General features: G+C 38.4%; 1 protein-coding gene and 1 long non-coding RNA gene across 2 annotated transcripts; one reads left to right on the forward strand and one right to left on the reverse strand.

Annotated features, from left to right (window-relative positions):
- Positions 1-308: 308 nt before the first annotated feature.
- On the reverse strand, positions 309-5,318 carry LOC103176071. The gene is made up of 3 exons (XR_487560.1): positions 5,267-5,318; positions 1,933-2,078; positions 309-607 (listed from the first exon to the last, which is right to left on the reverse strand). It is a non-coding gene; the product is annotated as an uncharacterized LOC103176071 (long non-coding RNA).
- On the forward strand, positions 5,081-24,610 carry lonp2 (lon peptidase 2, peroxisomal). Its single transcript, XM_007889424.2, has 15 exons — positions 5,081-5,504; positions 6,535-6,769; positions 7,225-7,356; positions 7,901-8,023; positions 8,292-8,470; positions 9,456-9,550; positions 10,154-10,412; positions 10,955-11,096; positions 11,785-11,935; positions 13,588-13,714; positions 14,121-14,254; positions 18,618-18,757; positions 19,470-19,677; positions 21,414-21,604; positions 23,825-24,610. Exons 1-15 carry the CDS (start codon positions 5,275-5,277, stop codon positions 24,044-24,046), a joined length of 2,568 nt encoding a protein of 855 aa, XP_007887615.1. The 5' UTR covers positions 5,081-5,274; the 3' UTR covers positions 24,047-24,610.
- Positions 24,611-24,669: the final 59 nt, after the last annotated feature.

Here is a 24,669-nt window from a genome sequence, read left to right on the forward strand (position 1 = left end):
CCGCCTCCTCCCTTTCCTTCTTCAAGGCCGGTCTCAAGACCTTTCTCTTTGACCGGGCCTTCAGCTCCCCTCTCGACTCTCTACCCCCTCCTCGCTCCCTCCCTTCCCTCCCCTCACCCTGACCATTTCCCCCCTGCTCGGGTCCTGACCCAACTGTACAGTGCCTTGGGACGTCCTCCCGACGTGAAAGGCGCTCAATAAATGGAATCTTGTTGTTGTTGTTGATTGCATGACATCTTTCCAGTGGTGATAAGGGAACAGAGCAGACACATCCTGTGTATAATTTCAAATCGCTTTAATTTCCTTACATTTTTATAACAATGCCTACAACGGTAAGACTATGACAACAACAATTTATGTAGCGTCCTTCACACAGGATAGTGTCTCGGAGTGCTGCACAGTGGTGGGATTGGATGCCAAGCTAATAACATTGTGTTAGGTAACAGTAGAACGTCTGAGGATCAATGGAGTTCAAGCATGAAGATTACTAATTTGATTTTTAACATCAGTTTATTTCAGATCCCTGAAGTGATGCTCGATCTGGACAGTACTCTTGGAGTGCTGCGTACAGTTCTGGTTGCTGAGACATAAATTATCTGCCCAGGCCCTAGAGGATAGCAATGAGACACAATGAGATAGGAAAGAGCTATGAGGAATGATTAGAGACATTAGTACAACAACAAAATAACAACAAAATTACATTTATAGAGCGCCTTTCAAGTCGGGAGGACGTCCCAAAGCACTGAGAGTATTGAAAAAGGATAACTCATTGGGGACTCATTTGTGATACAAGATATTAAATGGAATTAAGATGTCTTGACATGATAAAATGCTATAAGAATACAAGCTCGTTGTCAGTAAAAAGATGTGAACTTCTAGATGATAACAATAAAAATAGTACTTTATAAAAGTCTTATGTCTACAGTATTTTGCTACATAAACGTAGTTATTTTGTGTCGCGTGTAAAAAAAAATCTAACTGAAGGAAAAAAGTTAATTATTTACTATAAAGTATATACAAGGTTGAATGACATTCAACAAACCATAATAACCTTTGACAAACAACAGTGATATCACGCTTCCTGTCATTTTACAACATGATAAGATCTTCATGTCCCAACTAAAATTCTACACACCAAAACAGGTTTATTAGTTGTAGAATTAATTTCCAGATTAAAAAGATTCTCCTGGTATCCTGGCCAATAATCTCCCAGATAAAGTGATCATTGCACCAAGGGTGTTTATATGTAAGATATTGCAATGCTCAAACTCCAGATTCAGAATAATATTTGATCAGAGAATTTCACCAGGGTCATTGTAATACTTGTTGACTTTTGTGCCAGTTTCAAACTTGTATTAATTATCGATCTGTTGGCCAGGACACTGGGAAAATCTCTTTTCAAAGATTGTCATGAACTAATAGGATCCATCCGAACAGGCACCTTGGTTGAATATCTTCTCTGAAGGTGGGCACCTCTTCATGAGGCTCTTTCCCGCAAAGTACTCTACTGGATCTTCAATCTGGTTACTTTGCTGTTCAGCCAAGCTGCTATTTACGTTTTAGCAGTTTGTATATAAATTAGCTTCTCTAGTGTTAGAGAGCGGCATTATTTTGAAAGTTAGAACTAATACAAGGCTTTAAAGGTCTTACAGTATGTTTCACCCACAAAAATATACAGTCAATTCACTTTGCAATATATTCTGTGAAGTGCTTTGAGATGCCTCAATAACATGATAAGGCGTTATATCAAATGCAAGGATTATTATTATTATTGCAATATACAGTACACATTCCCTGAAAACGTTGTACAGAAGACCTGTGAGGTTCGTGGAAAACTGTTGTTAACATTAAGCTTCACTTTATGTCGCAATAGTGAGGATAAAATCCAAATTCAAAGTATACATAGGTGCTGAATGAGAAATCAGAACCCACTTGAAGTCTGGGAAGGCTTTTTCCTTTCCACTGCTGCTTGTTGGTGCACATTATTACAACATCCTTCATTAAAAGGCAGAAAATTGTCATGGGCAATTCTTCAATTCCTTGGTTTTCCAGCTGAACAGTGGAGCACGTCTGTCACCCTGTGGTTTAAAGCATTATTTCACCATAGTTAAAGATACAACATTAAAGGTGCTGTACCAAAAAAAAGACGAAAGATATAGTTAAATTAAAACTGCTTCAGCAAGGTGAATAGATGGCAGCAATAAATTTAAGCTACAACTTTGTTACTCAAGCAATTAGGAAAGAAAGTCAGGTAAAATAAACTGAAAATCACATAAGCTAACCAGTTGGGAGCTGGGACTCAGTATGTTAGAGGTATAGAAGGCAAACTACATAATCAATACATGTATTATATGTACTTCTTAAATACTAGCAAAAGGTAGTTCTCTTTGAAATCCTTAATAATGTAAAATGACTAGTAAACCCAGTCGAATAGTAACCTTGTGGAACAAACTTCCTAGGGAGATGGTTGAAGCAGGAAAAGTTGATTCCTCAAAAAAAATGATAATAATAATTTGGTCACTCAATCCACGACTGTTTGTGGGACACTACTGTGCACAATTGTCTGTTGTCTTACACATCTACAGTTAATTCACTTTACAGTATATTCTGGCGCTTTGAGATATCTAGAAGCCATCAAAAATGGCTTTATAAAGTGTAAGGAATATTATTATTATTAATATTTTTCCTTCAAACACAGATTGCATAGTTTTCTTTTAGGAAATAACATTATGGGATATAGTACATAGGTAGTTTGGGACGTATGTCCGTGCAACTGTCAGGAAGGTGAAGGTGAACTAGATGGACCTCTTTTTTTTCGCCTAGCAATTCTTGTTTTTATGGCTTGCAGGGAGTAATTAGACTAAAGGGAATCAGGGGAAAGAGCAGGTTAGACTGCGAACCATTGCCTAATGACTACATGTGATACGATGACCTTGAATTGCCTAAGTAAAACTTTCGCAATGTCCTGTTATCTGTAACTGAATCTCTAAAGTGGAGTTAAAGATTGTTCTGGAACTGATCTAATTTTTATCACAATACAGTAATTGGAAGCAATAGGTTAGTGTTTCTAAATAATGTTGCATACCTTATGTGGTCAACTTGCGAAGGAAATCTTAGCTTGCTCTTTTGGCAAGGAGAACAGGACCATGCTGATTGTTTAATTTGCAGGTCTTACAAATCAGCAGCACAGAAGTTTTATATTAGCACTCAGCAGGACATCCCAGAATTTAACACTGAAACATCATTAGTTTCAGGTAGCAGCAAAATTTAGTGTAGAGTGTCAAATATCAGTGAAGAGTCCCTATATATCGAAACATCTCAAAGCACTTTACAGTAAATATTGTAAAGTGATGAATTTTCTATATGAAAACATTAGAGGCATTTTATACACTGCAAGGTCTCACAAACAGCCATCAGATGAATGGCTAATTTGTCTGGAAGACCATTGGGATGAAGGAGCCAGGATCCTGGATTAACTTCTCATCTGAAGGATAGCAACTATGACAATGACTGATACTTGACAGCGATTATTTGCGAGGCACTTGGGAACGTTTCAGGTGCTACATCAAATGTAAGGATAGTTATTAGCATTATTATTGACTCAAACTCTCCCTGTGCGCCAAGACATGAGAATAAGAGGAGATGCGTTTGGAAATGCAAAGGGCAATATCAGGATAGGCACCAGGAAGGTTTTCTTTGCCCACAGAGGAAACTTTAAAAAATTGCAGAAAATTGTAGGGTTTTGATTGGTGCTATTGAGGTACATTTTACTGCCAACTTATATGTTTTCACTTTATTGATAACAGCTAAACATGAGGGAATAACACATATTAGATTGCTGCGGCACATTTTTATTAATTTCTGCTTTAACAAAAGCCACACATTCAGAGAGACACAGAGAGAGAGACACACATTCTCAGAGAGAGAGAGAGGGAGACAGACACACACACATAGACACAAAGAAACATAAACACATCCACACACAGAGACACTCAAACACACATAGAGAACAGACACACTCACACAGAAACAGAAGAGAGAGACACCCTCACACACACAGGAGAGAGACACCCTCACACAGATAGAGGAAAGAGACACACACACACACACACAGATAAGAGGAGAGAGACACCCTCACACAGAGATACAGAGGAGAGAGACACACTCACACAGAGATACAGAGGAGAGACACACTCACACAGACACACTCACACACACAGATAGAGGAGACACCCTCACACACACACATAGAGACACCCTCACACACATAGAGACACCCTCACACACACATAGAGACACCCTCACACACACAGAGAGACACCCTCACCCTCACACACACACAGAGACACACACACACACACACATAGACACCCTCACACACATAGAGACACCCTCACACACACATAGACACCCTCACACACACACAGAGACACCCTCACCCTCACACACACACAGAGACACCCTCACACACACACACACACACACATAGAGACACCCTCACACACACACATAGAGACACCCTCACACACACACATAGAGACACCCTCACACACACACAGAGACACCCTCACACACACACACACATAGAGACACCCTCACACACACACATAGAGACACCCTCACACACACACAGAGACACCCTCACACACACACACACATAGAGACACCCTCACACACACACATAGAGACACCCTCACACACACACACACACACAGACACCCTCACACACACACACATAGAGACACCCTCACACACACACATAGAGACACCCTCACACAGAGATACAGAGGAGAGAGACACACTCACAGACACAGATAGAGGAGACACACACTCACACAGACACTCTCTCTCTCTCTCTCTCTCACACACACACACACACGAGAGAGACGCAGACGTCTCAGCAGCGAGGCCTGGGCGGCAGTGGCGAGAAGCCACAGTTTCAGCGACCGGACCCCCGGCGACGCGGCGAATTAACCCACAGCGGCGAAGGCCGAGGCTCCCGGGGGAGGGGCGGGGCCTTCGGGGTTGGGGGCGGGGCCGCTGAGCGCATGCGCGTAACGGTGGCTCCGTGTCCGAGCCGAGCCGCCGTAGCTGGCGGGACGGTCACGTGCAGCGGCTCCGCGGTGTCGGGAGGCGGCGGCGACGACGGACGACGACGGAGACGGAGCGAGAGAGAGAGAGAGAGAGAGAGGGAGGAAGAACCGCGGACAACCAGAGAGAGAGCCCCGACCCCGGGCTGGAAACCGCTCGGCTGAGCCCATCCCACCTCGAACCATGGACTCGAGCGCCATCCAGATCCCCTCCCGGCTGCCCCTGCTCCTGGTCAACGAGGGCGTCTTGCTGCCCGGCTCCTCCGTGCGCGCGGTGGTGGAAACTTCCAGAAACCTGCAGCTGGTCAGGAGCCGCCTGCTGAGGGGCACGTCCCTGAGGAGCACGATCATCGGGGTCGTCCCCAACACCAGGGATCCGGACACGGAGGCGCAGGAGCTGCCCCGTTTGCACAGGTAGGTGGGTGGGTAGGCCCCCCCTTCTCTTCCCCCCCTTCTTCCCTCTCCCCCTCTTCTCTTCCCCCCTTCTTCCCTCTCCCCCTCTTCCCTCTCCCCCTCTTCCCTCTCCCCCTCTTCCCTCCCCCCCTTCTTCCCTTCCCCCCTTCTTCCCTTCCCCCCCTTCTTCCCTCTTCCCCTCTTCTCTTCCCCTCTTCTCTTCCCCTTCTTCCCTTCCCCCCTTCTTCCCTCTCCCCCTCTTCTCTTCCCCCCCTCTTCCCTCCCCCCTCTTTTCCCCCCTTCCCTTCCCCCTCTTCCCTTTCCCCCCTCTTCTCTTCCCCCCTTCCCTTCCCCCCCTCTTCTCTTCCCCCCTCTTCTCTTCCCCCCCTCTTCCCTTCCCTCCCCTCTTCCCTTCCCCCCCCCTCGCCCTCTCCCTCCTCCCCCCCCTTCCTCCTCCCCCATCAAATGCAAGGATTATTATTATTATTATTATCACAGTTTGAATAACAATAATAATCATCATCATAATTGTGATGATAATTCTTGTATTGGATGTTTGCGCCCATCCCGCGGCCTCTTTCCCCCCGACCCCGACTTCACTGTTAACGGGAGTAAAGTATTAACTGCTAAGGTTTAATCTGAGGGAGAATTCCCGTTGATTATGAACTTGGTGACTTCTGCTTAGAACACTGTGAGTTTGTCTGGGTTTTTTTTGTTCCCCCCGACCTTAAGCCCAGAGAAGCCGTCTTAGATCACAGGCACATAAGTGACTTGAATTGGATAATCTCACCGCAGGGCAGGGGCTGTGGGTGGGTGAGTGGGTGGTTGGTTGCAACGACCTCAACTGATCCATCTCTGAATCTGGGACAGTGGACACTTTAGAGGAAGCTATTAATGGGATTATTAATTCCACGACCTGGGAAATATTTGACACTAAAACTGCTCCAAACACGGAAAGTGTTTATTTCGCAAACACTCGTCGCCTTTCTCCGATGAGATTCCAATCCTTGCTTTATCCTGTACGCTCACTTGTGTTCATTTTAATTTGCAGGATTGGCACGGCGGGTATTGCGGTACAAGTGGTGGGAAGCAACTGGCCTAAACCGCATTATACGCTGTTAATCACAGGCCTCTGCCGGTTCCACATACTTGAGGTGCTGAAGGAGAAGCCTTATCCAGTGGCAGAGGTAGAACAACTTGACCGACTAGAGCAATACACAAATGGATCTGATGCTGCTGGAGAGTTAAATGTACTTTCAGAGCAGTTCTACGAGTATGCAATACAGGTTTGTGCATGATGATTTATGTTTATTTCTAAAAGCTCTGCATCGTTTTTCTTGAATTGCCTTTAAATTTGGTTACGCACAGTTCATTCCATATTTTACCAACTGTAATGTCAAGAAGCAAATTTCACTCTTTTACCACAACAGTAAAAATTTCAGCTCTTCATAAAAGGTTAAATGCAAGAAGCAAAACTATTAACCATTTGCTGACTGGAAAACAGTAGCAAGTTTCAAGAGGAAAATAAATATTTCAAAGAGTCTTAGTCAGGATGTTGCTTTTTTTTACACACAGTGTATTAATTAAGTAGCAGATGAATATTTTGCAATTTATGCTTGATTATCTTCGAGGTACAGAAAGCATCTTCAATGTTCCAAAGTTTGTATGTGTGGTATTTCACAGAGCACGTATTACAGCTGTGCACAATGACGGTGTTTGTATGATTCCTTTATGTTTGTAGTTGGTGGAGCTGCTGGACATGTCTGTGCCAGTCGTTGCTAAACTGAGACGAATGCTGGATAGCTTACCGAAAGAAACATTACCTGACATTCTGGCATCAATTATCCGCACAAGTGCCAATGAAAAGCTGCAGGTATGCCTGATCATATGAGTTATTTATTTGAAAGAAAAAACCCGCAAGAATACCTTTTTTTTTAAAAAAAGATTTTGTCACACAGGCTTTAAAGTTATAAAACTGTCCATTGAAAGGTTGATTGTATCCAATTATACCTGGAAATCTGGCTGAAATTTTATGAATTTATCTCATTTAATTTTGGGAGAAAATATTTCAACCTCAAGACAATAATAACAACAATTCAACTGCCATTATTCAGGATTAAATTGTAAATATTTAGATTTTTTTCCCCCCCAATTCTAAATTGTATATTTCTATAACATGATACGTCACCAGAAATGCTTCTTTCAATTACAATGTCATCTGGCACTCTGCTGCATTTAACACTTGTTAAATTTGTTAATGTGAACGTTACGACTAGACATAAGAACAAAGTTAAACTTAACCTGTGGGACAGAGAACATTGTTTCTTTTAACTCCTGCAGTCCCTGGACATGACTGCTTGAAAACCTGTTTTAGGATCAGTATGTCTAACAATTGTGATCTTGACTGAGGCATACAGGTATTGGATGCTGTTGGTTTGGAAGAGAGATTTAAGAAGACAATTCCACTGCTTGTTCGGCAAATTGAAGGTTTAAAGTTACTTAAAAAGACTCGAAAACTCAAATTGGATGATGAAAAGAGGGTAAGAGTATTTGACTCATCCATACAGTAAGAGTATTATATACAATTGTTTATGGCTGAATTGTGTCGTCAAACACAATTATTTCATAGCAAGGTTTTGTAAAACAACGGCAAAAGAAAAACTATTGATTAATGGGTTAACCATTTTCACCCCTATACAGCAGTCTTCTTTTAAATTTGTTAAATATTTGCTCATTTTGTTAATGTGAACATTAAAACTAAATGTAGGAAAGAAAGTTACACTTAACTTTCACTTGTACATCTGCTAGGTTGTGACTATCCGACCCATTCGGAGAAACAACTCGATTTCAGGAAAACGTTTTCCTTTGGACACAGCTGAAGAAGAGGAAGATGATGATGTTGACGATATTATCATGCTAGAGAAGAAGATCAGAAACGCAAATATACCAGAGCAAGCCCTGAAAGTTTGCATGAAGGAGATCAAAAGGTACATGGACTAAATAACTGATTAATAGTAAAAAAAACTGTTTTATTTTTAGTTGCAGAACAAAATATGTGTGCTGATTGTAAAACGCATCTTTAAAATAAACAGTGTAATAAAGGAGCTTTTGTACGTAAAAGCCAACAAAGCCTTAAGTAATATCAGGTTTGGGCCATGAAAAACGTTCCAATATTTTATTATTCTTGTAAATCTGGACAGTCTAACCTGTGACATCATTCAACAAGATTAGCTAAGTGATACAAAGCAAGAAAATAAATAATAATAATTTGCTCACTTGATCCACGACTGTTTGTGGGACACTGCCTTGCGCAATTGGCTGCCACGTCAATCCACTTTGCAGTATATTCTGTGAAGCACTTTGAGACATCTAAGCAACATGATTAGGCTATATCAAATTCAAGGATTATTATATGCTGTGGTTGAATATTTTCTGTTGTTGCTACTCTTTTGAAGGTTTATTTTATTTTGTAAACATACTTTTTTAAACAATAAATGGCAATAGAAATAAGCATTTGACTAGTCGAGCTTACTCTGCCATTTTATTAACTGTGCTTTATAATTTAATTTTCCCCGTTCATACTCTTCTTTAATGACCTTGCTTTCCACAAAGACATCAGTTTGGCTCAGTTGATAGCATTTTTGCCTCTGGGTCAGAAGGTTGTGGATTTGAGCCATACGTTGGGATTTTGAGCTTACAGTCCAGTCTAATGCACAGGTCCACCATGAAAAGTATTTTCTGTGAAGTATTTTGAGACATTTCAATGTTATATTCATAAGAGAAGATTTGTTCCCTATCCAATTCCCCAATACTCTTAATTATTTTAAACTCCTTAATCAGATCACCCTTAACCTCAGTTGTAGAATGAAATCTAGAATTGTCATAAACACTACAAACTTTATAATTAAACATTGTGAGAAAATGCTGATCTGAAACTCTACAAGTCTTCATTGGAACTTTTATCACTGTCAGGTTAAAGAACATGCCTCAGTCAATGCCAGAGTTTGTATTGACCAGGAATTATCTGGAGCTAATGGTAGAACTGCCATGGAAGAAAAGCACATCTGGTAAGAAGCTACAGTACCTGCATTAGACATGCCATATGCAAATAAAAGAAAATAGGTTTGCATGCCTTAAATAACTGTGGGGAGAGGAATTCATCAGCAAGTGTCACACATGTTATGTGAAATTATCTGGGTTATAAGTTTGAGTTTATTAATGGATTGAAAAACTGCACTGAGTTGTTGCTCCACATTGGAATGCATTCAGATGATTTAAACTCAAACTGCAGGATACACCAGCTGCAGTTTTTAGTAAATGATTTAAAATGTCTGCATTATAGTAATCAGTTTGTTTTGGAATAAAATTTGTTACTAATGTTTCCATCGTAGTATAGAATGTAAAGGAAAAGATGATAACCTGGGCTAACTATGTTAGATTATAGGTCTTGACACAAAAACAGTAGATTATAATCCTTGTTAGTGCCTAAAAATGGTGCTCAATTTGGCAGTATGCTCAGTTTTGTTTTCCCTGCTAGCTCCTTTCATGCAATGTTTCCTTTAGGGGGAGCAGTTTTCATTCTTATGACAGAAAACAGCTCCTGATCCAGTATGTCGAAATGCATTACTTTTTGAAAACATGTGTAATTTGTCATTTATAATTGTTTACAGATCGTCTAGATCTTCATGCTGCACGAGTTTTACTTGACAATGACCATTATGCAATGCAGGAGCTCAAAAAGAGGGTGTTGGAGTACCTTGCAGTGCGGCAACTTAAAAACAACCTGAAGGGACCAATCCTTTGCTTTGTGGGACCTCCTGGTGTTGGCAAGACCAGCGTGGGCAGATCGATTGCAAAGACCCTGGGCAGAGAGTTCCACAGGATATCATTAGGTGGAGTTAGTGATCAGTCTTATATTCGTGGCCACAGGTACTGTACAGTAATGACTGAGCAAAATATTGGATTCAGAGACTTTACAACATGTTGGAAAAATTGTGGTACATTTGTTAATTCTTCTGATAAAGTTCTAGGTAAGAGGATGATAGTTATTAATTTGCTGTGAAATTACAATGGTAATGTATTCAAGCATTTTTAGTACATTTTGAAATGCTAGCACATCCTTTTGCTGTATATATATTTTTTAAAAGATGATTTTTAAAGCTAGACCATTCTTCTCCTGGGTGTGGGAGGTGTGACACTGCATTCACGTTCCTTCAGACATTTTATCTCAGTTTTTTTTACTGAAACTAAACTACGTTTTTGTTCGGTTGCCCAAAGAGTGCAAAAAGATCTTGGTTTATATTTGCGGCAAAGAGAGCAACAAGATGTTTAGTCTGTGCGTTTAGAGTTCTTCCCCAGGATAACAATGGGTAGAGGAGTAGGTTTTTTGGGGAATGTTTTTATCTAATCATTACAAAGAGCCGTTGCTGTAAACCCAATTTTCTAAGCCCTTTGAATGTTGTGTCCTACAGACGTACATATGTGGGTAGCATGCCTGGTAGAATCATCAATGGTTTAAAAAGCGTTGGAGTAAATAATCCTGTCTTCCTATTGGATGAAATTGACAAAATGGGCCGGGGTCTTCAGGGGGATCCTGCTGCTGCTCTTTTGGAGGTATATAGTATTATGATTATTACTATTACAGTAACATATTCTGGAATTTAAGTTACACTACAGTCAAATTAGAGGAATATAGCTTGATTTAATGCTGGAATCAAAATTATTATTAGTAAGAATTATACTGTTTGCCAAGAGGCTCTTGTAAGTTTTTCTTTTTGCGTTCATGAGCAATTGAGTTACGTTAAAGTTGATATAGAAGAGCCTGTGTGTTGAACTGGGTAGCCCAGTGCTCTTGCCAACAACCAGTCATTTATGACTCTTAAAACAGCTTATCAAAAAACTTGTTTAATGCAGTGTGTAGCCAACTGGAAATTACTGATCAAACTTTTCCTCTTGAAAGATTCCAAATTGTTTCCAACTCCTGCCTTGTTCAGTGGAACACTAAGGCACTGGCCTCTTGTTTCTTTTAGTTTGTATAGAATACTCTTGCCATATCATTATAGGGAATTAACATTGTTTCTTTCATATAGCGCCCCTCTTCTAATGTAGATTGAGATTATTACTAAACTTAAATGCAAATGCTGATGAAAATTTCAAGTCTGAATCTTGAACAGTCAAATATGTCCATATCTGAAATATTAAGCATTTCCTCTTCCAGTTTAACTAACTTGGATGATTTATTCAATTTCTCTGCAAAATATTAATTCAATTGATCAGAATTTGGTTTCCTAATTGTTTTAAGGTATTGGATCCAGAACAGAACCACAGCTTCACTGACCACTACTTAAATGTCTCCTTTGACCTGTCCCAAGTGCTTTTCATAGCTACAGCCAACACTACTGCTACCATTCCTCCAGCCCTGCTTGATAGGATGGAGCTCATCCAAGTGGCAGGTAAATGCGAAAGTGTTAAGCATCGTTGAGACAGAGATACAAACTTTTGAAAAGTAACCTGAATTTCCAAGAGAAGGTAGGAGCCGGTGGTTGGCAGGACATTTGCCTAAGTATGGTAAAGAACATGGCTACTTTTCCTTATTGGGTCCTGATTATTTTGCTGCAAACTGCATTACAATTATAAATTTGCTGCATCATAGGAACATGAAGAAACCATTCACTCGGTTGAACCTGTTCCACCAGTTTATTAGAACATGGTAGATCTTTTAATGGCATTTTCTCACGTTTTCTTCATATTCCTTATTATTCTTATTTCGCAAGTATCTATCTTCCTTTAAAACAAATGTTACTTTGTTCAATTCCCTCCCAAGTGTTTTGAGCTCAGCTACAGAAATGCTGATCATATACATTAATCTCTACACTGTTAAAACTTTCATGATGTTTTTGTTTTTAATAAGGAGCTGTCCAATTCAGCTTGTGATGACTTCTTTCCCATCACCCCCCACCAGCGTCAGTCGTCTACTGAAGCTGTGCTATGCAATGCTTTTGATTTAATTCCTAATGAGGAACATAATGACACTGCTTTGTGTAATGGTGTGTAAGATTAGGAATTTACAGTTATCTGTGCTTATCAACAATGGTTCTCCCACATGTCGAAACTGGAGGAGGGGGAATGTTTCACAGATGCTGCTTTAAACTATTGTAAAACTTAAATTTACATTGTGATGACATTGTGTTCAGTAAGTGGGTGGAACATAACCTGATAAATACACAGTTAAGTCAGTTATGTTGTAAGAATTGCAATTATGCTTGGATTTTACATAGCATCTTAGGTCAAAACATCACAAAGAACTTCACATAGTGAGTTCCTTTGAAGTGTAGTGACTGGCATGGAGGCAAACACAGCAGCTAATTTATGCTAGTAATAACCAACAAATTACAGCGAGGTGAATGACAACGTTTAATTACTCTTTGGTGAGTGTGACGTTGAGCCTTTATTGTAGGTCTAAAAATTCCACTTTAGAAGAGCCTTTGAATAAATCAGTCTGGCTTGGATTTGAACTTGGATCCTGAAGGAAACTTAGATCCCAGAGGCGGAAGAGCATCGTGTTAAAAATCATTGGACTGCTCGACCTCCTGAGTTCAATTCAAATTCCTATTTGTTGCATTGATTCTGTGGAATGATCTCTCATTCATACCAGGCGTAAGGTAATGTAAGATGTTCACTCCTGCAATCAAGAGTAAAATGAGGCCCAGAAACCATTAGTGACAGCTTTCTGTGACATGTGCGAAGTTGTTCTAAGATTGGTTTTGAAATACATTTAGCTTTGAGGTTAAACCCTTTTTTTTCCCCCCCTCGCCTCATAGTATGATTCTGGAAACTTTAGAGGAATGTTATTCCCTTGGTAATTGATTAACCACATTATGGTCCTAGTTACAGATTAGCTAAGACTTCATTACATGGAGGGGCTGAATTGTGTATGTATGGGGGGGAAGGTGGGGAATGGATCTATGCCTTAGGAGAAATTCTCTGGGAAATCAGTTAAAGGAAAAAGGATACAATTATTTATCATGCATAAATGTATATTACCTTCTCTTGCATTTACTATAATGTTCATTTATATTTTTAATTGTGATTCTTCAAACGTTAGGTTATATGCAGGAAGATAAGGTTGAAATTGCTCTTAGACACCTGATCCCAAAGCAGTTAGACCTTCACGGACTGACACCTCATCATTTACAGATTCCACAAGAGACCACTGAAGATATCATCAGCAGGTCAGACATTTCTGAATTAAAAGCTTGTCTTCCAAAATGCGTTGTTCTATCATTACCGACTTTTTCTGATCTTGGATTCCAGAATAAATGAAAGCTCTTAAAATACAGTGACAACGGTACTGTTTCAATAATCAAACTGCTGTACAATTAGCTAGTTTATAATGTTATGTTAGGCGACCTTGTGACATTTTGAGAGTTGTTTTCAGTGAGGGAAGATTAAGCAAGATGCTTTTTAATTCTAGCTCTTACGCACCTCTTGGCTGTCTGTTTAGATGGGTTTTGACACGGGGAAGGGATTACAGGGTCACTTGCCTTTTTGACTTTGTGCCATAGGTGCAATATTAAAAAAGTGTGAATACACTGATTGAAAACAATCCAAGTATCCGCAGTGTGTGGTGCTTTTCAGGTACACGAGGGAAGCAGGAGTCCGCTCCCTCGAACGGAAGATTGCAGCCATTTGTCGTGCTGTAGCTGTAAAAGTGGCAGAAAGCCAACATAGGTCAGCAAAATCCAGTCATCTTCCTGTGCCTGGGGAAGAAGGTGAGCTGTGTTACTGTTGATGTTGAAGATTAATAGGAGATTTGTGATCTGTGACTGGCTTTGACTGTATCTGTCAGTCCTGATTCTGGAACAAGTGGTTGCCGCTAACATTGGTTGTTGTCCACACTTGCCTATCAAATACACAGGAACTAAGCTTTACAGTAAATCCCTTAATTGTTCAGCTCATGCAGTTGGAATTATTAAAGGCTAGGAACAAAATCATGAATGAAGCTGGGAATTAATATTGAAAGAAACTCATTGAATCACTATCAAAATGATTTTGCAATTATCTAACATCATGACCCAAATTCCAACTCAATTTTATAATTAAACATTTGTTGCATGTACAGACAGAAGTATCCCAAATGAGTTATAACGTGCTAGCTAAGATTAAAACCCATTAAAAGTTAAAGCAAACAAATTGTTTACAGTAACTCTGGTTGTTGGGAGTTTTAGGCATTGCTAACCAAACTCTGTAATTATGTATAATCAGTTTAGTGCTGTTAAATTATTTGCCTCTTGGGAAACATTCCTCCCCTAAATGGCACATGGGATAGTAACTCCTATTCATTTGAAAAATATTCTTGTTCATTGTGATTTGTAGTGTTTGTTATTCCAGTTCACAGGATATTCCTCAAGCAGCAAGAATGATGGACAAGAAAATAATATTTGTCAGGGCACTAAATACCAATGTTAGCAAAAAGAGGTCAGATTTCAACTTGTGTCGAGTTGTTTTAGAAATCGTACACTACATTAGTTTTTCATATTTGTTTTGAACTTGAAGCCAGTAATGATTGTGCTAAGACCCTGCTGGTGTAGATCAGATTAATGGTTCTGAAACTATTTTCATCATGTGAATTACCATGGCTGGAATTTGGGTCATAATCTGAGCCAATGTACTTTATTCTCATTTTGGATGGAAAATGATTAACTATGTAGATACATTACACACAGCGAACCTGTTCTGTGCAGAGTATTTAATCATCAGTCAGTTTTGTTAGATGTTCAGGTATCTAACAAAACAAGATAGCTACAAATATGAAATACCTTTCAATGTTGTCCTATTGGTATCTGTTATTTATACTATTTGTTTATGGTTTGCCGACAAAATGCAGTTGTTATAATTTACAGTGAATTCTGTGAAGCACTTTAAGTCATCCTCCTGCAATGAAAAATGCTTTATCAAATGCAATGATTATTATTTTGATTGAAAGTATGCAGAACATGACTAATATGAACAGTAATTATACAATTAATTTTAGGATTTATTGTTTGTCACTGGGAAAGATTAGGTTAGCTTTTTATTAATTAGGGAATCTAAATACTTGTTATATGTTGATAAAATAAGCAAATAGGTTATGAATAAATTTTTTTGATGATTGTTATTCATAAATTCCTCAACTCTCCAAGGCCTCTTGCATGTCCAATTTAATTTAAGCTATTTTCCATTTCATTTGAAATAGCCAATTACATAGGGAAAATAAACTTTTATTCTTTTATGAGTTTGGTAATTTTTTTCCATGCGCTTTACTTTTAAACATCCTTCCTTAAGTAATGCAGGCAATAATAATAATAATAGTGTTTGTGGTTATAAGAAACTGCATTCACAATGCCAAAAAGTCTAATTGTAAATCTGTGGATAGAACTCTAAATTGAAAGGCTGTGAAGATTTGTTGTTATTTTTCTAAAGAAAACAGCTTGTTATATTTTCTTTTTGTTTCTACAGTGTTTATTTTTATACATCAGGAAAGGTTATGATATATTTCACAGTAGGATATGATGGTTAAGCTTAATGGTGCTTTAGAAGGCTTAGGGGAGAAATCAAGAAAAAAATCAATTGAAAATTCAATTGGTAAGAGTGTGAAACAGAAGGTGCACCCTGCTGATAGGATTAGCTATACACCAGAAATTGATTAACAAGAGTCTGAACATAGAATTAGAGTAGATTGAAAATCTTCGAGCAAGCGTGGCACATTTTTATTAAAATCATTCTTTTCAAAACTCTTAAACCAGGAGGTGATTTTAATCTATTAAATGCATAGTTTTCCATTTTGTACCATTGTAAATTGCCCTGTTTTTTCTGTTTGAGATATTTGACTGCAGACATAGCACTGGGACCCAGAACCTCTTCCTGAAGGGGGTTCTGCAATAAAACATGCTATAAAATGGCAAAGGTTATTCAGGAGAGACCTAACAGCAATGAATTACTTATAGGCTAAAGGAGCATTAGCTTGTTAAAATAGTTAAAAGTTGCCACGTGACCTCAGGCACCCTTGAGCCAAGTTGCTGTTGAATGGGTTGCAGCTGTGAGTCTCTGCATGGCGCATTGGGGGAGTCAGTGAGCAGAATCTATGCAGAAAATTCTGTTGACCGATCTCCGTGACCTATTTTCAGTAGTCTCCCAGCAGCCAGCTAGAAAGCATCATCATTCCTGATTGCTTTGATCATTTATTTGATCAGAAATAGTGTGCGGTGGGAAACCTAGAGATGGGAAACAAAACAATTTACTGTAAAATGTCTCCATCTTTATGCAATTTGTTTCATGTGATAATAATAATCCTTGCATTTGATATAGCGGCTTATTATATTGTCTCACGTTGTTGAGACAACAGGGCTGTTTATGAAAATTGTGTTATTTCAGCATACACTTGCAAAGGTTTCAAGCTGTTATTTTATGAAGGAACGTCCTTGGTATTTTCTTTGTGTGACTTTGCTTTTATACATTACAGCATAATTTTACACAACAGAATTTCCAAATGAGTTACAAGACAAAATTGGAAAAAAAGGGCCATGATAATTTTATATAGCTTAAGAAAAGTAAGCTGTTCTGATAATTTATAATATGCTGACCTAAAAGACACCATTTTTCTCTAGATAGGCTAAATTATCTCTGGTACAGTACAGTTTCAGATTATTTCCTCAAAATGCTGTTTTGTATGTAGAAAATAACCAAACTGAATAATAGAATTGTTTCTTATATGGACATGATGAAGGGTAATGTACGTGTGTGTGTGTGTATATATAGATATAGTGAGGTTGAATTGCTCTGTAAAACAATGTGCTGAGTGTGATGCAGCTGTAATGGTGCTTCATTAGATAAGTGCATGCTTTATACTTTTCAGATTATTACAGTTTTATTTGACCTTTTCATCTCCAATTAGATTATTTAAAGCACTTTAAAATGTTGGAGCTAGGGACCAGAGTGCTCTCAAAAACCAACTGAGTTTTGCAATATGCCATTGACATTTTATACAATGGAGAGGACCTCGTGAATGCTGTGTTGCTTCCTCTGTGATGCATCTCACAGGACTATAAAGAATCTTAGCAACCCACCATAGCAACTACATCTGTTAGATTGCCTCAAGACTGTCAAATATTGCTCTGCTTCCGTGGAATTGAAAGCTCCCCAAAATAACATAAATTTTCACAAAAAAATCAGGGGACACTAAATTTACATAACTCTTGACCTTTTATATCCTTTTTTGTTTCACCCATAAAACAGTCACTACAGTTTATAGTATATTCTGTGAAGTGGTTTGAGATGTCTCGAAGACATGATTAGGTGCGATATCAAATACAAGGATTATAATTAATATCCTTTTCATTGTATGAATAATATATCCCAGATTCACTTGCGATCAGCTATCATAGATGATAACTAATCCCAACCCATTCTGGAGGCTAAAAATAACCCTAAAGTGCTGTTCATCACCTCCTACATCCCTGTCCCGTCCCCCCTCAAGCACCCTCGCTCCTCACTTCCAATGCCAAGTAGACTTCATTGTATCAAAGATAGATAACATCCACCTGGCTGCCTCCTCTCCCCCCACCATGCCTTCAATAACACCCTCTCCTTCCGCCACGCCGCCTACCACAGCCCCCACCCTACACTCCTATATAAAGGCACTATATAAATGGAAGCTGTTGTTGTTGAGTGTTGTGTTTCACCTCTAATGAAAGAGGTTTATAATATTTAACCTTCGTATTTAATGGAAGCTGGTTTTGGATCTGCGATATCCACTTATTAATAAAAATATTCACTTAAAAAGAAAAATGGCACAGGCATGAATTACTTCTCAAAATATTCTAAAATATTTCCTTAAAAGGCACAACAAGATATAGAGAATACTTTACATTGTGATTGTTCCTATTAACTGAGGTCCACTGAAACATTATCCTTTATGACACGCTTCAGTGCTTTGTAGTTCCCTTTCCCCCAGCAATCTGCCAGCCTCGCAAAATCTTTGAAAGTAGTTAAACATATGCCTCTTTCTGCGCAGCTATACAAATGCATATTAATGTGAAGTTGTTCAAGCTGATAACTTTATATGGAACCTAACTTAATTTTTTTTCTTTGTTTAAGGAAAAGCGAGAGTCCCCGAAGAGACCAAAGATGAATCCATCACTGACACGACTGACCTTGCACTGCCTCCCGAAATGCCTATTGTAATTGATTGTCACGCCTTGAAAGACATTCTGGGACGTCCTATCTATGAAGTGGAGGCAAGATTGATCTCCTAGTTTTGTTACTTTAACAGGTTTCAGAAAGTACTTCTAAAGGAAATAATGTGTAAAATGTATCAGAGCATTTAGATATGTTGCCACATTTTGTATAATGTGGTTACATTTATTTTACAGATTTTTTACATACTAAACAAATTGGGTCACAATACTACAAATGACACAATACTGCACTGTTATATTTTATAAACACTAATGCCCTTTATTAATTCTGGTAATGTATCAAAGAATTGCATTCACATTTTACCCAACAGTGCAGCACATTGACATCTTAAATTTTGACTGCACTGCTAATACCCCTATAATGCTGAATTCTGAAGGCAGAAATCAGGTTTATGTTGTGGCTTTAAAAAGTACGATCATCTGCATTTGGGTTCACAGACTGTAGGATTCAAGGGAGTTTTTTTCAGGGAGTAGTGTGAGAAAATTATTAAAATCTGAATACATTATAAGCTATTATTGGGTCTGTCTTGCTAATCTCGATCACCAGTTCTTTGCCTAAAAGTCCTATTTGATTTGTGAAGAGGAGAGATGGTTTGGATTTTATCTGTACTGATAGATAATACCTGGAGTACTAGATGATAATAATTGGATGCCTTAACCAGGAAAGCTAAATTTCCCACTTTCACTAAGAAGTTGTCATTTATAAATATGTTTAATAAAATGTAGCATTTGTTTCTTGTTTGCTGCCCAGGTATTCCATCGTCTGAATCAACCTGGAGTGGCAATAGGTCTGGGGAGGACAAATTTTGGTAGTGAGATTCTGTTTGTAGAGGCAAGCCAAATGGAGGGAGAGGGTCAGCTGACTCTAACTGGACAGCTGGGAGACGTGCTGAAGGAATCAGCACATCTTGCAATAAGTTGGCTTCGCAGCAATGCCAAGAAATATCATTTAACTAATGGTATGTATGTAGAAGAAGCAGACGGTGTTATGAGGTTGTTACGAGAAGGAAATTAAAGTAATTCCTTAATGGCAATGTTTTTTGTGAAATATTTCTCCAGAAATTTTGTGGCAAGCTCGGTCTCTATTTTCCCTTTTGTTTATCTTCCCAATTTTCCATCTTTCATTTAACTGTTAAATGTTATTCTTTTTCTACGTAATTGCTAATATTCTGTCCTCACTTGAATACGTATCATGTGTCTTCCTCTTTGCTCCTCCCAAACGTTTTGGGAGTTGGAACATCTGTTTTGTTCAACAAAAAACTTTGACTTATAACCTTGTTGACACAGTGATTTTCGAATCAATAGAAATCTGAACAACTCAAGATTGATAAGGCCATCATAGAGATAACCAGGTCAATTTTGATTAAAACCAATACGAACACATTTGTTAATGGGTCTGGTGTAGTAAGGTACTCTATTTAATAAACTGATAGAAACAAGGAAAGCTTGATTCTCAATGTCAGAATTTGAACTGTATGCTTGAGAGTCCAACGTGCTACCATTACATCTCTCATACAGTTCCTTTTGCGACTAATAATATTTAATATTTAAAAACCTGGGTGAGCTGTTTCCGGTAGCAAGCGCATGCACCTTTGTGGTTGTGGACATAACAAAACTGATCACTGGGATGTTATTTGGTTGCTAAATCCCAGTACAAATGAATTGGAAGTACAATAATCCATTGCATTATTTATATTCATGATGAGTCAGGACAATTTATGTATTTGCAATCAAACCCAAATAGGAAATTATATTCATGTCTTATGCAATGGTAGCACCGTTTTAAAATTGTTCCTTCATAAATGTGAATAGATGCGTAGAATGTTTTTCTTTTTAATTGTAAATCTAGGAAAATTGAATTGTCAACAGAGTAATTAGTCATTCATCTCTTTGCTGTTTGTAGGACATTGCTGGAGCAATTTAGTTGCTACATTAGTCGAGATAACAGCATTAACTATACATCAGAGTAATTTCTTGTGTAAATTGCTTTGAGGAGTTTCCGCACGATTGGGTGCTATATCAAATGCAAGCCTCCTGTTTCTCCCTCATGCCCTCCGCTCCACCATTGGTGCCGTGCCTTCAGCCACTACATCCCAAAACTCTGGAACACTTCCTCAATCGCTCCTCCTTGCTCCCTCTTTCCCCACTTTCAAATCCTGCCCTAAAGGCCTTCCTTTTTGATCATGCTTATGGTCATCTCCCCTCTCCTCAGTGTCAGACTCCGCCACTGTCAAGCGCTCCGGGACGCTACCCTGCGTGAAGGGCGCTATATAAATACGAGTTGTTGTTGTAATGCTCTTTTTCAGTCTGTAGTTGTTAGCAACCTTAAAATATTTCTGGAATATCATCAATGATGCAGACCTTTAACTCTCTCCAGTAAGGCTATCTATTCCTTTCAAGTGAAATTGGGTTGGATGAAATAAAATGCCTACTAAAAATATTAATTATAATAATAAAAATAACTATTTTAGTTGCAGATTCAAGAACTCAGAAAAGTAACGCATGTATTTATTTTGTGAGAGGATTGATTTTCAATGTTTGAAGGTTATATTTTGACATCTGCTTGTTCTCTGTGTAAATGTAAAATTTTCTAGAAGAGAGCCTTTGTTTCAGTTCATTAATTACTGTGGCATACAATACTCTGTTGCAGTTTTTGTAATTTTAATGGACAAAACTTTTCTTGCCTTTGATTTAGCTGCTGGAAGCTTTGATCTGCTTGACAACACAGACATACATCTGCACTTCCCAGCTGGAGCTGTCACAAAAGATGGACCATCTGCTGGTGTTACTATAGTAACCTGCCTCGCCTCTCTGTTTAGTGGCCGTCTGGTACGATCTGATGTAGGCATGACAGGTGAAATAACACTGCGAGGCCTCGTTCTACCAGTAAGTATTTTTTAAAATTTCTTGTGAAAGATTCTTCTTTGAATCACCGATAACACAAGTTCAAGCTAGATTGGACAGATCTTGCTATGTGTTCCTGTATTCTGATATCAGTGATTATGTTAATGCGATTCTTCATGGTTCCATTCCATTCTCAACCGTTTTATTGCAGCTTTTTTTTCTTGTGAATAACTGCTGTGTGAATCATTGCAATGAAAACTAGCCTTTCAATTCGTATGGATTGGAACATTACTCCAGCATCTTTGGGTTTTATTAGGCACATACAAATACGGGAACAGGAGGAGGCAATTCAGCTAGTTCTTACTGAGGGACATTTTAATTATTTCTATTAATTTTCTTTGTTCATATTCTTGGCTAACATTTATCTCAATTCATGGTTAGTTGACCACATTTTACTGTGTGTATCTTCATGTTTAAATTTTTTGTTTGCATCAAAGAACTTTTCAAATATGCTTGAGTGTTTTGGTACTGCGATATCTGCCTTCTTTTTCCACAAACCCTTCATCAATAGCTTTAAAATACCAGGCTTTAATCTAATTGATTGAGTATTCTCCCTCATCAAACAGATGTAACTTTGAAATTGTAGATCCATTTCTATGTCTGTAAAAAGTGTTTAATTATAGTAGCCTGGTGCACATATTTTACCTCTGGGACCTGGCTTTCAAACCTGCCGAGATTGAGGGGACACTGATCTGGCTGTTAGAATCTTGATTGAAATGAGTTTCAGTAGCCTAAGACCATTTCTGGAGGGGCAGAGGGAAGCTACAACAGAAGATTTCATTTTGCAAAATGTTATCTATCTACACAAGAGAGGTGAGGTGATGAGTCGTGTGGGCAATAGAAATGTTACGCAATAAGGGTCATCTTTTGAGATTATGGTTAAAGCACATTTAGGTAGAGAAGGCAGATATTTTAGAACAGTAGTGGTCAACCTGTGGCCCACGGGACTATCAAGAAGCATACCCCCCCGAACACTCGCATGAGTCTAGGTAACTCGAAGTTTAATCGGTAGTACATTTTCAGTTTTGTCTCGATTGTTTTATGGTATAAATCAAAAAATATTCGATCACGAAAATTTATTTTGGTTGAAAATACCATTCTAACCATTGAGCAAGTTCACTGAAAATATAGGGAGGGCAAATGTCACAATTTGAAAAGAGAGCTTCTGGCCAGCACTCTTCCAGCTAAACTTAATAATCCTTGCATTTGATATAGTGCCTTAGCACATCTGGTTGGAGAATAGTAGGGGTGGGGGCTCCTGTGGAGTATAAAATATGGTTAGTGATTTTCAGGTAACTAAGTGTTTCATTAGTTTTTACCCGATTGTTATTTCACCTGAAAAGCAAAGGCAAAGTAGTACATTTTCAGTGAAGACCAGCCAATAAGGTGGCCAATCAGCTGCACGACCCAAAGTGCTTCACAGGATATACTGTAAAGTGTCCCGATTGCGTGTTTTGTGGGCAAATGCAGCCACAAGGTTGTGCCCAGCAGAATTCCAGAAAGAGCCAAGATGTGAATGACCAATTGTATTGGGGGTTGTTGGCCAAGATGCTGGGAGATTATGAAGCTGTTGGTTGACTGAAGCTCAAACCAGATGTTTGCTGTTCCATTTTTTATTTCCCAAATTTTGCACATTTAGCTGAATACAAAAAGTTGGGAGGAAATGAGGTGTGGGGTGGAAAATATTACACACATTACTTGCTATGAAAGAATGACAAACCTTTTGGCAGAATATTCAATTCAAGTTTGACAAGCGTTGGGGTAATGTGGTGTGACTGAAAATGTATTCATTACATTTTCTTTCACATAAATTGTAATTGTTTTTATGCAAGTAAGATCTTTGGATATACATGTTACATCTGTAAGTGTTCCTCCTCTTGTGCATTTTACTTTAGTTTTTCCATGAAGTAATATTTTTTCAGTACCTAAAAGTACTTTTTTTAATATACATGATTGACTGGTACAAGTAAATCACTGCAATTACAAATCAGATAGATGCCTATATCATTTTGAGAAAATTAAGTCAACACCTATATAATTTTTCCTTTTTTAATAGCTTTATAGCAGTTAAACCTGGATTCTTCATTTAAAATACTGAGCAATGGGTCATTGAATAGATCAATTACTTTTTTTTTCTTACCAGCAATGCAGGCAGTGCACCTTCTTTGAATGTATACTGATATTTTTTTAATTTTCTGATAGGTTGGTGGCATAAAGGACAAAGTTTTAGCTGCACACAGAGCTGGGCTGAAGAGAGTTATTATCCCAAAACAAAATGAGAAGGATCTAGATGACATCCCAGCCAACATGAGAGAGAATCTTGATTTTGTACCAGCTGTTTATTTAGATGATGTCCTCAATGCTGCATTTGATGGCGGATTTCCAGCAGACTCCAGATGTGATATTTTGAACAGTAAACTGTAATGGTTTGTGAGTTGGATCAATTTCTATTAAGCTAAAAATGAACATTTGAAATTATTAATTTGCTTTATCCCATAAAAGGTGGATGATGCACTTTCTTGGAGGAGGGAAAATTTTCCTAGTCTCCCATGTTCATCTTGTGGCCAGGGTGCTGGGATGAGGTTGGGCTGCTTTATCTTGGACAAAAAAATTGGTTAAATCTGTCACAAAACTGGTTTCAAACTTTGTATGAGTGGACAAATGTTCAGTGCTATATTGCAATAACAGTACAATAGATTTGACTAGAGCTGCATTAATTTCAGGTCACATTTCATAGGCATTGTCAGGTCTTCTAAGATGGAACAATCAAGGCTTTAGTTATACAGTAACAATAAAATAATTGTAATAATGAGATTTTAGATTTCAGGCACCATTGTTGTTATACATGCAATATAAAAGGTTTAATTCACCCCATACCAACGGACAAGCCAAATGTTTTTTCTTATTCCACATAAATTTTCTTCAAAATGTGTTGTATGGTATATAAAATAAATTAATTTAGAAAAATAAACTGACTATAAATATAAAGTTCAATTCTTGTTGTGGTGTATGATTATCTATTTAGCTTTTGCATCATATACAGGTGA

Source organism: Callorhinchus milii, unplaced genomic scaffold (assembly GCF_018977255.1).
Source record: "Callorhinchus milii isolate IMCB2004 unplaced genomic scaffold, IMCB_Cmil_1.0 Scaffold14, whole genome shotgun sequence".
NCBI classification, from domain to species: Eukaryota; Metazoa; Chordata; class Chondrichthyes; order Chimaeriformes; family Callorhinchidae; genus Callorhinchus; species Callorhinchus milii.

Coding starts and splice junctions, on each gene's coding strand:
- lonp2 (XM_007889424.2), top strand. CDS start 5,275: ATGGACTCGAGCGCCATCCAGATCCCCTCCCGGCTGCCCCTGCTCCTG. Junction 8,024..8,291: donor AATTGGATGATGAAAAGAGG/GTAAGAGTATTT, acceptor TACATCTGCTAG/GTTGTGACTATCCGACCCAT. Junction 11,936..13,587: donor GGAGCTCATCCAAGTGGCAG/GTAAATGCGAAA, acceptor TTCAAACGTTAG/GTTATATGCAGGAAGATAAG.